The 18,448-nt window shown below is 46.0% G+C and overlaps 1 protein-coding gene across 7 annotated transcripts in view; it reads right to left on the bottom strand.

Moving 5' to 3' along the window:
• Positions 1-18,448, bottom strand: part of mtor (mechanistic target of rapamycin kinase) — a 211,657-nt gene that overhangs the window by 189,709 nt on the left and 3,500 nt on the right. For 6 of the 7 annotated variants that reach the window (XM_079492652.1, XM_079492653.1, XM_079492654.1 and 3 more), the window contains exons 5-16: positions 18,189-18,389; positions 17,349-17,483; positions 16,580-16,855; positions 12,359-12,467; positions 11,426-11,515; positions 10,865-11,048; positions 10,056-10,184; positions 6,539-6,783; positions 5,518-5,733; positions 4,327-4,532; positions 3,436-3,558; positions 910-993 (exon numbers count right to left, since the gene is read on the bottom strand). In XM_079492652.1, coding sequence (XP_079348778.1) covers positions 910-993; positions 3,436-3,558; positions 4,327-4,532; positions 5,518-5,733; positions 6,539-6,783; positions 10,056-10,184; positions 10,865-11,048; positions 11,426-11,515; positions 12,359-12,467; positions 16,580-16,855; positions 17,349-17,483; positions 18,189-18,389 — 1,998 coding nt within the window. Of the gene's footprint in view, positions 1-909; positions 994-3,435; positions 3,559-4,326; positions 4,533-5,517; positions 5,734-6,538; positions 6,784-10,055; positions 10,185-10,864; positions 11,049-11,425; positions 11,516-11,809; positions 11,850-12,358; positions 12,468-16,579; positions 16,856-17,348; positions 17,484-18,188; positions 18,390-18,448 lie in introns of those variants that run through there. The other variant, XM_079492657.1, reaches the window with a different exon arrangement.

The raw sequence follows: 18,448 nt of genomic DNA, 5'->3' as shown, positions 1-18,448 counted from the left end.
TTTGGAGGTTTAGATTCCCCCCTACCCCCATTTTCTTAATGCAAACCATGTGAATCTAAGGTTTTATAGCAGTTCTTATGTATTCATCTTGCTCTTTATTCTTCAGTAAAGCCCTTTGTTCTGTTATGTTGCACTGATTCTTCTGTGTTCAAACATCTAATGGAGCTTGCCAGTTGCCACATGCTTTCTGTTGCCCCCCCCTTCCCTCTCTTTGGGTTTCCTACCATGCACAGCAAAGTGTTCATTTGACTCTGACGGTCATTACAGTACTCTTAATTCAAAATAAATAAATGAACACTTTTACTGTGCGGCTCTTATCCTTTGCTGGCTTTGCCTCAATCTTGGCTCATTGTTCTAGCGGTGCCTCTCCTGCACTGGCACAGTGACACTGCACTGTCCTGCTTGCTCTGGGGACTGGTTTCTCTACCGGGGCAGGGCGCTCTGAACTAAACTCAAGACTCCTCGTTTCTGCAAGGCACAAGCTCCGTTTTCGGGGGGAAAAGAAAAAGAAATTCAAGAAGAAAGTTGGTTGCTTTGAGGGGAATTGTTGTGCTATATCACATTCACCTTCATGATCATTCGTGTTCTCCTGTAAAGAAGAAGCCTGGTGTCTTGAACACTCGATTTGGTCTTAATATTCCAGACAGCAACTGAAGAGCTACATAAGGTGGCAAGCAAACATCCCTCTATCCTGTTTTAACTCCTAACTCGTCAAACTAACTAACTAAGCAGCCGTATTAACTTAAAGTTATTTCTTCACAAACCAAAGATCCTGAAACCGAATTTGGCAGCACGAACAACAACATAAATCATCCTTGCAGACAGTTCAAATTCTATTATTCAAGAATTATTTCCTTTCTAGTTCAGAAGGGAATACAACATGGCAGTCAAAAAGCCTACAGTCAGTACCTGGGCCAGCTCTCCAATGGTGGCCAGGACACTGATCACCACGCCAGGGTTGGGGTCTGGGTCTTTCAGCTTCAGGATGAGAGCCTGAGGAAGAGAGAGAGGGGAGATGGGTTGCCTTGAGTGAATTTGGAACACAATATCAAGCGATGGAACTATGGAATGAAAAAAACGCATCAATGAGTTGGAACAGCGAGTCTGCCATATCAGATACAGTCTGAATTGGCCTAACGACGAACGAATAAAATGAGGAATAAAATATTGGAAGAGAAAAAAAATAAAATGTACTAATAAATTACAACTTTGGGAGTTGGGAGGGGAGTGAGTTTGAGGGAGAGAGGAGTGGAATGCCATGCATCATCATTCAAAGGGACAGGTGACTGGCTACAATCCTAGTTATTGATTTGTTGCAAATAACAGCCTGTCTGGTACAAAAATGATACTGTATACAGTATACTAGACAGTCTGAATTGGACATGGTTGTTATGCTTTCTGGGGTGTAGAGCAACCAATACTATTCTGAAAATGACAGGATTGTCTAATTTTGTATTTGTATTGTACGTTATGGAAAAGTGACATACCCAACTTCACCACAGGTTTATTTTCGTCCTTCGTGATCTATAACATGTTTATCTGAGTGGAACACATTTAGTGGAACGTGAACGATGGACATCACGCGATAATATTCCCAACTTAGATTGCTTTTATGATAAAACACATTTTGTACTTTTGTAATTTTTTGAGTTTGGATACCCAAAGTTGCCACAAAATCTATAAATATTAACTTCAAAACAAGCCGCACATTACGGGGTAAAGGCATTCTTTGTATTCTAGACAACTAGGAAACCACAAGGCAGTGGAAATTTGGAAAACATTTCCATGAAGACAGATGACTGTTTATATGCTTTATTTGGACTCTGTTCACCGTTGTGTACTGTGTCTGTAGTGAATCAGTTGGACTCTGTTCACCGTTGTGTACTGTGTGTCTGTAGTGAATCAGTTGGACTCTGTTCACCGTTGTGTACTGTGTCTGTAGTGAATCAGTTGGACTCTGTTCACCGTTGTGTACTGTGTCTGTAGTGAATCAGTTGGACTCTGTTCACCGTTGTGTACTGTGTCTGTAGTGAATCAGTTGGACTCTGTTCACCGTTGTGTACTGTGTCTGTAGTGAATCAGTTGGCTCTTTTCAGGTAGTGATGTCAGAACAGTAAATATCCAGCGTTGCAGGAAATGGACCATAGATATGAAGCCAATATGTTTAAGGCACTGATAATCTGTCTATTAACCATGCAAAGATTTGCAATAAAGAGGGGTTTAATGGGCTCAATTTGAAACAAGCTATTTGTTTAGAGTATTTGAATTATCTTTTATTCTCAATTCTTATCATTTTAGCGCCGTTGATTTTCCTTGGGCACTGGCTAAACCCTTTTTGGCGGCAAAACACATTCCACTGTGTGGGAAAAACCACTACATCAGTGTTTCTCAAAGTGGGGTCCAAAGGGGGAACCCAAATAGACCCATGTTTCTCAAAGTGGGGTCCAAGGGGGGAACCCAAATAGACCCATGTTTCTCAAAGTGGGGTCCAAGGGGGGAACCCAAATAGACCCATGTTTCTCAAAGTGGGGTCCAAGGGGGGAACCCAAATAGACCCATGTTTCTCAAAGTGGGGTCCAAGGGGGGAACCCAAATAGACCCATGTTTCTCAAAGTGGGGTCCAAGGGGGGAACCCAAATAGACCCATGTTTCTCAAAGTGGGGTCCAAGGGGGGAACCCAAATAGACCCATGTTTCTCAAAGTGGGGTCCAAGGGGGGAACCCAAATAGACCCATGTTTCTCAAAGTGGGGTCCAAGGGGGGAACCCAAATAGACCCATGTTTCTCAAAGTGGGGTCCAAGGGGGGAACCCAAATAGACCCATGTTTCTCAAAGTGGGGTCCAAGGGGGGAACCCAAATAGACCCATGTTTCTCAAAGTGGGGTCCAAGGGGGGAACCCAAATAGACCCATGTTTCTCAAAGTGGGGTCCAAGGGGGGAACCCAAATAGACCCATGCAGTTCATTTATATACTCCCCGAGTTATGGGGGTCCAATGGTCCTAATGACATACCAAACAGGGGGTCCTTGGAATTAAAACGTGCACTGCATCATGCATCATCGGCCCCTTTTCCACCAAAAATAACGTTGGTTCTAGAACTGATTCAGTTCTAGATTATTGGAACCTTGACGCTTTCACAGAACCGGCGGCCACTTTTTTTTTTTATGTTTTTTTTTTGTGGCTTTCGCCCTTTATTTTATATATTTTATGGAGGGACAGACAGTAGGCTGACAGGAAATGGGGAGAGAGATGGGGGGGATGACATGCAGTAAAGGCCGTCGAGATCGGGAGTCGAACCCGCGGCACACTGCCAGACTGGATTACCAGCCAAGGTGCCTGGACCGCTGAGCCACGGCCCAGGCCAGCTATTCATTTTCAGTGGAAACACGCTCAACTGGTTCAATAATAGGCTGGTAGCTGGTGCTGATTGTCATACCTTGAGGATGGGTTCCATGTACGGGCGTATGAGGCGCGGGGCATTGGAGACCAAGTGACCCAGCATGCGAGCGCTCTGCTCCTTGTTCCTGCCCACGCCACTGTGCTCCAGCTCTGTCAGGATCTGCACGCAGAGACCACAGCCATGTCACAGAGACCACAGCCATGTCACAGAGAGGAGGAGAGCAGAGGAGATAGCAGAGACCACAGCCATGTCACAGAGACCACAGCCATGTCACAGAGGAGAGGAGAGGAGAGGAAATAGTTGAGCATATATGTGTATGTGCTGCATTCATCTTTACTGTAACAAGAGTTTGGTTTCTGAAGCTCTGCTGCCCTCTAAAGGCAATAAGGCATCTACCTGAAAACTTGCAAACCATGCATTTGAAAACGCATGCGGGTCCTGTACTGAATGTCTGTGTACTCTGTTGCTGTATCCAAAACCATTAAATGAACACTAGCATCCCTAATATGGGCATTTCAGTTCAGTATATGCAAACATTCTACGAAAATGGGCAAGCAGTCCCCAGAAATAGCCATATCATATCAATAGACAATCAATGTTTGTCATATAGATTTATATAGAGGGGGAAAATTAGGGGAGCAAAGATAAACATCTGGGCGACGACATTGTCAACAAAGTATATAGCAGGCTTCCCCAATAGGCGGCCCGCGGGCCATTTGCGGCCTGCGGAGCACCCCCTTGCGGCCCGCGGAAGATTTTTTTTTAAAAATTCAAATGCCCTGAAAATGAATTTTCAGGGCAAGACCTCGACCTCACGCGTGCGGACTCGGACCCCAGCCTGGTACCCTAGTCAAAATATGGCCCTTGAGGAAAATGAATTGGGGAACCCTGGTATATAGTGTTTAAGGGTCAGGTGTGATTTCCTACCTGAATGAGCATCTTGCGCAGAAATGGCATGACGAAGGCCGGGTTCATGCTGCTGAGACGGCCGATGGTGCAGATAGCCAGCTCTCGGATCTCAAACACTTCGTCGTTGAGGGCCACAAACAGAGCCTGCAGGTTCTCTGCCTGGGCCAGGTGGGCGTCAAAGCGCTCGTCCAGAGACGCCAGCACACAGTAGCGGATGTCGGGGTCTGGAGGACAATGGATGCAGAACTTAAGTTCAGACAGAGCTTCACTTCAGACAAAACTTCAGTTTTGGCCCAGAACAAAGACTTTGAAGTGGTGGATAAGGAATACAATTACAAGGGCAATATAGACTCTAATATTACTCTAATAAGAACAGTGTGAGAAGAAAAGTAATCTGGGCACTCAAAACTTTTGAGTCAAAAGATAAAAAGACAAAAGAGCCTTTATTACTAAAAACGCCAACGTGGTTCAACCTAATGCCTTCGGTAACAAGTTGTGAGAGCACACTAGGGCATTCACTTCTAGTCATTTTTACTAGTTGACTAGTTGCCTAGTTTACTAGTCGACTAGTCGACTAGTTGTTTAACTACCTATTATGTAAAAAATAAAATAAATTAAAAAAATAAACTTTTATTTTTTTATTTTTTTTGGAAATAAATATTTGTACATTGAAAAACTGTGTACATGGTGACTATAACTATAATCTACCTGATTTTGAGGCCTACAAAATCGGGAAAAAATAAAAAATAAAAATAATACACTTTTTTTTTCTTATGAACTAGTCAACTAGTACCAACAAGGTCGACTAGTGGATTTACTAGTCGACTAGTAAACTAGTCGACTAGTTGCTTAATGCCCTAGCGCACACTTTGTGCACAATTCAGTTCGCCAAGTCATAGGCCATGACGCATGTGGAGCATGTTATGTTGGTAATAATAAAAGAGCACAGAGCAACATTCCAACATACAAGTCAGCATCACCGAGGATGAAAACACAAGAAAGCCTTTCGGCGCATTTCTATTGCGGTCCTCAACAAAAAAGAACACTAAAACAACATGACATAACATCACAGAAATATACAGAAACAACAATACAGAAATATACAGACAAATATCAAAACACGCATTCTAGAATAATGTGCAATCAATGCATTTCAAAAAAGAAAATTACCCTGTAGGTGAAATCACTTTTCCCTTTATATTATCTTACCGGGATCTGTGATGCCGACCACCAGCAGCTTGCTGAGGACGTCGGCCACCACCTGCACGGCGGTCTGGCTGACCACGTGGCCGTGGCCGCTGATCAGCTGGATGGAGGGCGTGAGCAGGCGGGAGCAGGTGCGAGCCGCCTCCATGCGGACCTCCTTGTGCTCGCTGTTGAGGAAGTGGTCGGCGCAGTGGCGCACAAACTGGGTCAGGGAGTGTCCTAGAAGCAAAGGAAAGAAGGGTGGGGTTGGGTTGGTGAAAGGGCCTTTCTGTGTGGAGTTTGCATCTTCTCCCCGTGTCCCCTAGGGCCTAATGTACCCTCACAAAAACATGCAGTAATCCCTGGTGTCTATACTGCCCCCACTGGCCAGCCGGGGCGCCTGATGGAGGGGAATAGAACTTCTCATGCACTAAAGGAAGCATGAGGTCAGTCCGCTGCTCTCCCCAGGTTGGCAGAGGGAGTGTAGCGCCCAGGATTACACTAGACAATTGACTCTGGGTGAAAAAATAAGTGGGTTACAAAAATTGTGGGATAAAAATTACAGAAAAAAAGTAAAGAAGGGTCTGTGCTTTTTGATGGTCTATGGTTACACACATCTGGAATAGTGACTCATAATATGATTATTGTCTTATTCATTGATACATCAGAGTAATAAGAGTAAATGTCACATGAATATAGACTTAATTTGTTTATTAGTTCTAGATACCACATTGTTTTACATTTTCTGCATTAGAACATTTAACATTATAGTCCTACACCTGCCATGTCGGGGACCAACACAGGACAAGTGTTTCAATTTGTCTGAACAGTCTGATTGGCGTAGAACTAATTCATTTGTTTTGAAACACCTGTTGGTCCCCAACATGGCAGGTCTACATTTGAAACTCATGAATTGAACCTGAATAAATATTGGCAAAAAAACATTTTTCACTGGAAAATAAAGTCCCTGCTGTTTCTAATCACATTCAAATCCATTCAAATGAAATGATGATGATGTACGGATTCGCATCGTTGTGCGCATTACCTTCAAACTCAAAGCTGCCGAGCGTGCGGAGCGCCAGGGTGATGCTGCCCACGTCGCTGGCCTCGGGGATGTTGGTGAGGCTGGGCGAGGCCAGCTGGTGTGCCAGGCCTTTGGGCATGCCCGGGTGGCGCAGGGGCTTGTGCATCAGCACCAGGGACAGCATCTTGAGGAGGCCGTCCTGGATGTCTTTCTTCAGCTGGGGGATCTGACGGCTCAGGTCGTACAGCACCGCTGTCAGGGCAGGGCTGGAGGGAGGGACCGTTTACAAACTTAGAACGCTGGCTGTTCTCCGCAACCTTTTCATGTAAAGCGTCCACAAACTAATGTTCTGTATTTGGCCACAGACCCCCATCAGAAAATATTTTGTGCCAAGGAACCTCCCATGCAAGATTTGTGATTTATTTTTAAATATCAGGTCTACAAGCTCAAAATGCAACCCTTACCCTTCGGCTATTTTCAAACAGCATATGCACAGTATATAGCCATAAGGGTGAATGTGTTTAAACAGATTTTGACGCTATATCAACTAATTTTGCTGGGGACCCCCTGGAATCCCCTCAAAGACCCCTGGGGGTCCCCCTGGAATCCCCTCAAAGACCCCTGGGGTCCCCCTGGAATCCCCTCAAAGACCCCTGGGGTCCCCCTGGAATCCCCTCAAAGACCCCTGGGGTCCCCCTGGAATCCCCTCAAAGACCCCTGGGGGTCCCCCTGGAATCCCCTCAAAGACCCCTGGGGTCCCCCTGGAATCCCCTCAAAGACCCCTGGGGTCCCCCTGGAATCCCCTCAAAGACCCCTGGGGTCCCCCTGGAATCCCCTCAAAGACCCCTGGGGTCCCCCTGGAATCCCCTCAAAGACCCCTGGGGTCCCCCTGGAATCCCCTCAAAGACCCCTGGGGTCCCCCTGGAATCCCCTCAAAGACCCCTGGGGTCCCCCTGGAATCCCCTCAAAGACCCCTGGGGGTCCCCCTGGAATCCCCTCAAAGACCCCTGGGGTCCCCCTGGAATCCCCTCAAAGACCCCTGGGGTCCCCCTGGAATCCCCTCAAAGACCCCTGGGGTCCCCCTGGAATCCCCTCAAAGACCCCTGGGGTCCCCCTGGAATCCCCTCAAAGACCCCTGGGGTCCCCCTGGAATCCCCTCAAAGACCCCTGGGGTCCCCCTGGAATCCCCTCAAAGACCCCTGGGGGTCCCCCTGGAATCCCCTCAAAGACCCCTGGGGGTCCCCCTGGAATCCCCTCAAAGACCCCTGGGGTCCCCCTGGAATCCCCTCAAAGACCCCTGGGGTCCCCCTGGAATCCCCTCAAAGACCCCTGGGGTCCCCCTGGAATCCCCTCAAAGACCCCTGGGGTCCCCCTGGAATCCCCTCAAAGACCCCTGGGGTCCCCCTGGAATCCCCTCAAAGACCCCTGGGGTCCCCCTGGAATCCCCTCAAAGACCCCTGGGGTCCCCCTGGAATCCCCTCAAAGACCCCTGGGGTCCCCCTGGAATCCCCTCAAAGACCCCTGGGGGTCCCCCTGGAATCCCCTCAAAGACCCCTGGGGTCCCCCTGGAATCCCCTCAAAGACCCCTGGGGTCCCCCTGGAATCCCCTCAAAGACCCCTGGGGTCCCCCTGGAATCCCCTCAAAGACCCCTGGGGTCCCCCTGGAATCCCCTCAAAGACCCCTGGGGTCCCCCTGGAATCCCCTCAAAGACCCCTGGGGACCCCCTGGAATCCCCTCAAAGACCCCTGGGGTCCCCCTGGAATCCCCTCAAAGACCCCTGGGGGTCCCCCTGGAATCCCCTCAAAGACCCCTGGGGGTCCCCCTGGAATCCCCTCAAAGACCCCTGGGGGTCCCCCTGGAATCCCCTCAAAGACCCCTGGGGGTCCCCCTGGAATCCCCTCAAAGACCCCTGGGGGTCCCCCTGGAATCCCCTCAAAGACCCCTGGGGGTCCCCCTGGAATCCCCTCAAAGACCCCTGGGGGTCCCCCTGGAATCCCCTCAAAGACCCCTGGGGTCCCCCTGGAATCCCCTCAAAGACCCCTGGGGGTCCCCCTGGAATCCCCTCAAAGACCCCTGGGGACCCCCTGGAATCCCCTCAAAGACCCCTGGGGGTCCCCCTGGAATCCCCTCAAAGACCCCTGGGGGTCCCCCTGGAATCCCCTCAAAGACCCCTGGGGGTCCCCCTGGAATCCCCTCAAAGACCCCTGGGGTCCCCCTGGAATCCCCTCAAAGACCCCTGGGGTCCCCCTGGAATCCCCTCAAAGACCCCTGGGGACCCCCTGGAATCCCCTCAAAGACCCCTGGGGTCCCCCTGGAATCCCCTCAAAGACGACTGGGGTCCCCCTGGAATCCCCTCAAAGACCCCTGGGGTCCCCCTGGAATCCCCTCAAAGACCCCTGGGGGCCCCCCTGGAATCCCCTCAAAGACCCCTGGGGTCCCCCTGGAATCCCCTCAAAGACCCCTGGGGTCCCCCTGGAATCCCCTCAAAGACCCCTGGGGGTCCCCCTGGAATCCCCTCAAAGACCCCTGGGGGTCCCCCTGGAATCCCCTCAAAGACCCCTGGGGTCCCCCTGGAATCCCCTCAAAGACCCCTGGGGGTCCCCCTGGAATCCCCTCAAAGACCACTGGGGTCCCCCTGGAATCCCATCAAAGACCCCTGGGGGTCCCCCTGGAATCCCATCAAAGACCCCTGGGGTCCCCCTGGAATCCCATCAAAGACCCCTGGGGGTCCCCCTGGAATCCCATCAAAGACCCCTGGGGGTCCCCCTGGAATCCCATCAAAGACCCCTGGGGTCCCCCTGGAATCCCATCAAAGACCACTGGGGTCCCCCTGGAATCCCATCAAAGACCACTGGGGGTCCCCCTGGAATCCCCTCAAAGACCACTGGGGTCCCCCTGGAATCCCCTCAAAGACCACTGGGGTCCCCCTGGAATCCCCTCAAAGACCCCTGGGGTCCCCCTGGAATCCCCTCAAAGACCCCTGGGGTCCCCCTGGAATCCCCTCAAAGATCACTGGGGGTCCCCCTGGAATCCCCTCAAAGACCCCTGGGGTCCCCCTGGAATCCCCTCAAAGACCCCTGGGGGTCCCCGGAAGTAACCCACTTTGACAATCACTGGTTTAGGTTGTTATATCAAACACGCCTAGTAGGCACTTTAACTGACCTGATTATTCAGCGTCATCAGGCTATTCATGTGCGTATAAGCACAGTCCATCCTAAAAGCCTTGTTAGTGGACTCATGGTGTCTGTAGAAAGCCTTGTTAGTGGACTCATGGTGTCTGTAGAAAGCCTTGTTAGTGGACTCATGGTGTCTGTAGAAAGCCTTGTTAGTGGACTCATGGTGTCTGTAGAAAGCCTTGTTAGTGGACTCATGGTGTCTGTAGAAAGCCTTGTTAGTGGACTCATGGTGTCTGTAGAAAGCCTTGTTAGTGGACTCATGGTGTCTGTAGAAAGCCTTGTTAGTGGACTCATGGTGTCTGTAGAAAGCCTTGTTAGTGGACTCATGGTGTCTGTAGAAAGTAGAAACTCTATGTCGTACCTGAGACCCACAGCCAGCATGGGCTCCAGCAGCTCCTTGATATCAGGCTGGATGCTGGGCCCCATGGCCCTGGACAACATGCTGATACACGTGAACACTGTGGCGTCCACCTGCATGGTCTTCTGCCTCCTACGCACGCACGCACGCGCACGCACGCACACGCACACACACACACACACACACACACACACACACACACACACACGCACGCACACACATTTTGAATTATTTGAATTATAATAAAACTTTCTTGTATGTTGATTATTAGGGCTGCAAAGTTAATCAAACTAATCAATTGAATTGAATATATAAAAAAGAACATTTGTAAAATATATATTTTTTGCTGGTGAATGTATGTACATATGGGGAATTTCTTGTGTCCCTGTCCATACAAGGCTTGAGTTATTGTGATATTTACATAACGTTCAAATTCGATACACACAATACACAGACATAAGACATCTTATAGTTTATATTAAGATGTCAAAATAGGACTGCAACAGTTAATCGGACTAATCAATTTAATTTAGCGATTATTCAATGAATCAAAAAAGTAATTGATGGCATAATCAACAAAACCAATAATGAAGTTGCAGCTAGATTCTATGCTTGGGCTTTACCAGTATTGATTGAGAGGAAACAAAGCTGTGCTCCTTTTAGGCATTGTAATGTTTGTGCACAAAATATCATGATGAAAGTAAGATGTTAATCTTATCGTCCCGTTTCGATAGTGATCTTAAGGTGGTTTGGCGTTATTGGCTTCTCGTCACACTGCTCTAGTCTACATGGTAGAGAGGTAGATGACTGACTTGTGTGCAAAATCCTTGGGCGGCAGCGCGGCCTTGACGATCTCCAGGATCTTGGTGAGGTAAGGATGGATCTCTGTCCTGACCGCCACCACCAGCAGCCCCAGGGCCTGGAAGGCCGCCGTCCTCTCCTTCTCCTTCTTCAGACAGCCCAGCAAGTAGCACATGGTGTCTGAGAGGTACTGGTCTGCAAGGGGGATTAGGGGAGGTTAATCGCCACAATGACAACACTATATACAAAAGGTTTGAAATGACGGTGCAACTTTGGCAGGTAACAATCCATCGTTGAGAGCCTCTGGTCTAATTCTAACGGCCAAGCTACACCAGGCTTTTCTCGCACAAAACGCGTGCGTTGAATTTAGGTCCAGTCCTATTTTAAAAAACGCACGCGCGGGAGAAAAGCCTGGTGTAGCTTGGCCGTTAATCGGCTGGTGCAGTTATTTATTTATTTTATTCCATCCGCCATTCATGATTCAAGATTCAAGATGTTTATTGTCACAAGGATGTGCAAGTGCTCCACAATACAATACACAGAGATAAAAACAGAAATAAAGGCTGTAATACCACAGAAGTTTGTTTTGACTTGTTCAGCAGTCTTACAGCCTGGTGGAGGAAACTGTTCCAGACTGTCAGTCTGCTTGTGCTGGATTGTGGCTGGATAGGAGGACAGAAACATGTTGATTTCATGTCAAGTCAAGTAGTCATTATTCATACAGTACATCACATTTAAAAATAACAGGAGTTGAGTCAAAACTATTTACAATCAAGGATGACCATACAAAAAAATATAACCTAGCAAAGACTAAAGTGTAAAACACAGTAAATTAATAAAAGTACCAAAAGATTAAGAGGATATTTACATAATATTATTATTATCTAATGAGTGGAATAAAACCACGTGGGAACCGGCATTTAAATTAGTTTTAAACTTGTCTTGCTGATCCTTACCTGTGAAGGTGTTAGCCTGGAAGGCAGCCAACCGTGGCAAGAGGTTCTGATCCTTACCTGTGAAGAGGTTCTGATCCTTACCTGTGAAGAGGTTCTGATCCTTACCTGTGAAGGTGTTAGCCTGGAAGGCAGCCAACCGTGGCAAGAGGTTCTGATCCTTACCTGTGAAGAGGTTCTGATCCTTACCTGTGAAGAGGTTCTGATCCTTACCTGTGAAGAGGTTCTGATCCTTACCTGTGAAGGTGTTAGCCTGGAAGGCAGCCTACCGTGGCAAGAGGTTCTGATCCTTACCTGTGAAGAGGTTCTGATCCTTACCTGTGAAGAGGTTCTGATCCTTACCTGTGAAGAGGTTCTGATCCTTACCTGTGAAGGTGTTAGCCTGGAAGGCAGCCAACCGTGGCAAGAGGTTCTGATCCTTACCTGTGAAGAGGTTCTGATCCTTACCTGTGAAGGTGTTAGCCTGGAAGGCAGCCTACCGTGGCAAGAGGTTCTGATCCTTACCTGTGAAGAGGTTCTGATCCTTACCTGTGAAGAGGTTCTGATCCTTACCTGTGAAGGTGTTAGCCTGGAAGGCAGCCAACCGTGGCAAGAGGTTCAGGATGGTCATCTGGATCAAAGGGTTCTTACTGGTCCTGTATTTTAGCACCCAGCGACACACCTGACACAGACACAATACAAAATAAAATGTGCTGCTACTAACAGCATTACTCTCAAGAATAAAGCTGTTCTGTCAATTCACACACCCACACTCTAAATAAATGGCAACAGTGACTTCAAGTTTGAGGGGTAAACAAGAAAACAACCCAAGAGGAGTCTTTTCAATGTCTCTTGACAAATGTAACAATGTCCACAACACACACACACACGCTTCCTGTTCGGCAGCTGAATTAATGTTATTGGGCTCCCGACACCCCAACTTGTTTTTAACTATAATTTTATATTAAGTTTTTAATTCAAAGTGCTACTTAACTATTGTGTGACAAACTAAGAGCGTATGCAGCCAACAGTTGTGGTCTTGTGGATGGATTTTGCGATTCCTGACATTTGGTGCATACACTCTTCCACTGCCTACTCATCTGTAGTACAGGAAATCTATGGAAAATACAGGGTCAACCTCAATCTAATTGCAAAAAAACCAAACTCAGCTGATTTTGCAAATTTGGCCATAGCAACTTGCCCAAATGTGTTGACATCATCACATTTGGGCAAGTTTAATTTAGCCCAATGACTGTTTTTCTGCAAAACTAATGCTTGGAATGGATTCAGCATCATGAAAACCCCCTAGTTTGATATGTCACATGCTACTTAACCCATTCAGGCCTGACGTCAAAATAAAAGAAAAAGGTTTTCTAAATCATGACAATTTTCTGAAAGATTTGAGGCACATTTTAACGATTTTTCAAAAATAGCAGATCTACAAGTTCATAGCGCGCCACTCGGTGGCACGCTATGAGCTTGTAGATCTGCTATTTTTCAATAGCTAAATTATAACATAATGTTTAAAACACCAAAAGGGGTTCCTGCCCAAAATGGGTTAAAGCATAAGGAAAATTAGAAATTATTGCCGTATAATAGGATGTCAATGGTGGACATACTGTACAGGCCATTTTCAACACTTTCCCCTTAGACAATTCCAGGCAACTTCTTTTCTGTTGTTCAGGATATATTGAAGATGCAAAATCAGCTGAGTTTGGTTTTTTTTGCAATTAGATTGAGGTCAAATTACATTATTACTGGACTACTGCTGTGCTTAAAGCAGATGTCAACGCCACAGGATTTCTTCAGTATTAACCCTAACCCTAACCCATGGACCGTAGTAACAAACACTCATCATCACTAATGATGAAGATTATGTCTAATGTCTATGTAAACCATGAGAGAGATGGAACAGCAGAAACTATTCTTTGTGGAAGTGCTCAACAGACAAGAAACATAATTCATGTCTACCAAGATGATCCTGGAATCTACAACCACTAGAATTGAGGGAATCACTCTCAGGCGCATGCGCAATGCGCTCGCCGTACTGAATTTGTTCATGAAGTAGCAGGAGAAAGTTGTATGAGCAATGGTATGAGGTGGTTGGTTTAATACGTCCTTTCATTTTCACCAGACATGTCTGGCTAGGGGCTAAAGATTTTAGTCAAGCCACATACATATTGTTCATCAATAGAGCGTCGCAGTCCCGCCTCCTACCCTGGACCAGGAAATGAAACCCAATGCATTTTCCTCATAGACATTTCTTAAAGTATTTATTTAAAGACGGTTACGCCGCGGACAAAGCCAACTCGAGTCGTGACAACTCATGACAACACAAACAATATTTTGGACCAAACAAATAATTACAAAGAAGAAAAACAACAAAAAAAGTGTAACCTGCCGTTTTTTTCTTCTTTGTAATTATTTGTTTGGTCCAAAATATTGTTTGTGTTGTCATGAGTTGTCACGACTCGAGTTGGCTTTGTCCGCGGCGTAACCGTCTTTAAATAAATACTTTAAGAAATGTCTATGAGGAAAATGCATTGGGTTTCATTTCCTGGTCCAGGGTAGGAGGCGGGACTGCGACGCTCTATACAGTGCATACCAATATGCAAATATACATACATACATATTGTTCATCTATACAGTGCATACCAATATGCAAATATACATACATACATATTGGCTCCAACTCTGTAAACTCCCATCCCAGTTCAACAGATTCCTATCAAAACAATCTGCTTATATTTAAAATCGATCATCTCCGAATATGGGTATTACTCAGGCTACAAAATAAATGTGGACAAGACAATGGCTATGGACATAAGCGGTAAAATACCACAAACAGTTAAAATTCAGAGTGGGTTTAGATGGCCTGAAGAGGGTATTAAATACCTAGGGATTTTTATTCCCCCATCTTTAGACAAATTATATGAGACCAATTACGAAAAATTAATTCAGACTATTAGTGAAGACTTAAACCGTTGGTCGGCACTTCCCCTTTCTCTATTGGGTCGAATTGAGAGTATACGTATGAATGTTCTTCCCAGGCTGCTCTATCCATTTCAGATGCTACCTGTAGATATTCCTAAGATTATATTCGACAAATTGGACAGACTTATTTCTAAATTCATATGGCAAGGGAAGCGACCGAGAGTGAGGCTAAAAACATTACAGCTATCTAAGGAGGATGGAGGACTGAAACTACCAAATCTGAGACACTATTTTTGGGCGGCACAGCTGAAACCGTTAACAATCTGGCTCCAGGAAACTGAGGATACTAGATGGTTAAATATTGAAAAAAGCCTTTGTTCGCAACCCCTTCATGTTGTGCCCTTCCTAGATACCCCACTGAAAGAGATCCAAATGAGTGAGTGGACTAGAGTCACTTTAAAAATATGGAGGAAAATAAAAACTTCCTTTGGATTACCTAAACAGATCTCCTCGCTAACACATATTGGCTACATGAAGGAGTTCATGCCAGCTCGATTGGATGTAGGATTCAGGAATTGGACAGAATTCGGCCTAACTAGCATACACCAATTAGTTAATAAGGAAGGTCTTAAATCATTCGAACAAATACAGACTGAATTCGGGCTCCCAAGGACAAACTTTTTCAGATATCTGCAACTGAGAGACTTTCTAACAAAACATAAGGACTGGGAGAGAGCCATGAAACCCACTCCTATCGAGGAGTTGTTGCTCAAATTTGAATTTGGTGATGGCAAGGTAATCAAGGAATTCTACCAAGTCTTCTTGGACCTTTGCCCGAATAATACACTGTATATAAAAGAGAAATGGGAGGCTGAATTAGGTATAGAAGTAACGACGGATACGTGGCAGGAGGTATGTAGTGAAGCGCACCTGGTAACCAACTCGAATACATGGAGAGAATTTAAATGGAAAGTAATATCTAGATTTTTCAGGACGCCTCAAATAGTGGCCAAAATGGGTCCAAATCACTCGAATAGATGCTGGAGGGACTGTGGAGCACATATTGGGAATCATGCTCATATATTCTGGACATGCCCCAAATTGAGACCATTCTGGAGAGAGGTATCTGAAGCATTAAAAGAAGTTTTTGGTCAAAACATTCCAGAGGATCCCATAGTAATGTTGTTAGGAATGTTGCCGGAAGGTCTGGAGGGTAGAGCCAAAATATATTTATTGCATGTGCTGCTTACAGCGGCCATCAAATGCATTACAATTAAATGGCTAAAACCAGCCCCGCCGACATACAGTATGTGGGTGGAAAATGTATGGGACATTTACCAGATGGAACAAATTACTTATGCCCTGAGGCTTCAACCAAACATATTTAGTAAAAGATGGAGTCCTGTACTTCCTCTACTAATGAGGTAGCAGGTTTCGGAATCTCGAGTAACGACTCACTGAATACACTTCTCCCCAGACCTTCTGATGTGCTCATACTCTTCCCTCTGTCTCCAGTCATGTCTGTTCTCAGTTTTGTTCACTTCCCACTGTGGTCGACGCTCTGTTGTTTTTGTCTCGCTACTTATTTCCTTGTTTTATGGTGAATACTGGTAGTATTCTATTTCCTTGTTTTATTGTGAATACTTGTAAATGTATGTGAAGTTGTTTGTGTGTATGAGTGTATAATATATATATATATTTTGTGAAGGTATGAAACAGCTGAGGTTGTGTAAAAAAAGAAAAAAAAGCAGTTGTAAGAAAAATGTATGCTTTTAATTCTGTGAAGTTGCCTAAACTGAAATAAAAACAAAGTTCAAAAAAAAAAAAAAAAAAACAATCTGCTTCCACAAGGTACCATACCTGGTCAAAGCGTTCCTCCATGAGTTCACGGCAGTAGCGGCTCTCCACCAGCAGGTTCTTGGCGGGCACGGGCGTGGCTCCGAAGCTGAGGAAGCCCTGCGGCGTGCTGTAGCCCAGCAGGCCCAGCAGCGCGTTGGACTGCGGCGGCTGCACCGACTGGAAGCTGGTGAAGGGTGTGATGTGGCGCGGTTTGGTGCCGAAGCCCATCAGCTCCTTGCAGTACTTGTCGTGGACCAGCTGCTGCTGCGTTATCTCCTCCATCTCCTCACGCATCCGCTGAGTGGAGAGAGCCGGGTGAGAGTGAGCATGGAGAATGTGCTTCACTATCTGACTTTTAACCGTGTGAACTGTGAACCCTATCGTCCCTATCCTGGGCAGTGGGCATGTTGAACGTTATGGCGAACCGAATATAGGCGAACATTCAGTGAAAATAGCAGATCAACAAGCTCGCAATTAGTTAATTTGCGAACTTGTAGATCGGCTATGTTCAGTGTAGAGTGTAAAAAAGGAAGGGGCTTGAAGTAGTTAACCCATTTTGGGCGGGAAGCCGGGAACCCCTTTTGGTGTTTTAACTAAGCATTATGTTATACTTTAGCTATTGAAAAATAGCAGATCTGCTATTTTTGAAAAATCGTAAAAATGCGGCACAAATCTTCTTTCAGAGCGAACATTTTTTTTTATTTCGACGTCAGGTCTAAATGGGTTAAAAGTGTAATCACACATCCATATTTAATGTCAATATTTGCTGAAAAAGGTTAGGTTCTCTTACCTCTCCCTCCATGCTGCTGATACGAACCAACTCGTTGAGGATGAGGAGAGCACCATGGACCCTGTCGTCTCGATTCATTCCCTTTTCTTTGGCCAGGGTCTCATCGAAGCCTTTCTCGGCCTCCTCAAATGTTTGCTTCGAGGGAAAGGACAAACGTCAAGATTTCCCATTACAAGGGCGGCCATTTGTTCCCCTTACAAATACAATATAGTACTAGGGCTGCAACGGTTAATCGAATGAAGCGATCTAATCAATTATTAAAAAATATTGCTTTTAATAAAATGATCGATTGTGGAACGATTTATTCTATCTATACGATATCAACATGTTGTGAGCTTGTACATTGTATGACAAAATAATCACTAAAAATAATCGATTGTCACAGCTCTATAGAGCGTTGCAGTCCCGCCACCTTTCATGACGACGCCAGGCCCAGGAAATGAATCCCAATGCATTTTTCCCAAAGACATTTCAAAAAGTATTTATTTAAAGACATTTTAAGCGTCGTACGAAGCCAACTCGAGTCGTGACAAATCATGACAACAAACACAATATTTTGGACCAAACAAATAATTACAAAGAAGAAAAACAACAAAAAAAAGTGTTTTTTTCTACTTTCTAATTATTTGTTTGGCCCAAAACATTGTGTTTATTGTCATGATTTGTCACGACAAGAGTTGGCTTTGTCCACGGCGTAAAAGTCTTTAAATAAATACTTTCTGAAGTCTATGAGGAAAATGAACAGGGATTTATTTTCCGGGTCTCTCGAGGGGGCGGGACTGCGACGCTCTATACAGTCCGTATCGACGCACGTGGATTCAGGAAAGAGGGATGTCTTACTTTGTACCACTGCGGTTTCTGCATCTCCTTGGTCTCTCTCTGCGTGGTGAGGATGAGGCACGCTCGCAGGGCTGAAACCGCCCCTTCTCGGATGGCCTGCTTGGGGTCCCATACGGCATAGAAGATGTTGTCAAAGAAGGGCTGCACTTGCTGGAAGAAGAAGGTGGGTGCACTCACTGCTAACTCCCTCAACACCAGCACCTGCACGGTAAAAGAAAAAACACATTTCACCACTGGAACAGGTAACCATTCATTCAAGT

The sequence above is a fragment of the Electrona antarctica genome (assembly GCF_951216825.1).
Source record: "Electrona antarctica genome assembly, chromosome: 2".
Classification (NCBI taxonomy): Eukaryota; Metazoa; Chordata; class Actinopteri; order Myctophiformes; family Myctophidae; genus Electrona; species Electrona antarctica.
Note: the sequence above shows the minus strand (reverse complement) of the source record. Positions and strands in the feature narration are given on the sequence as shown.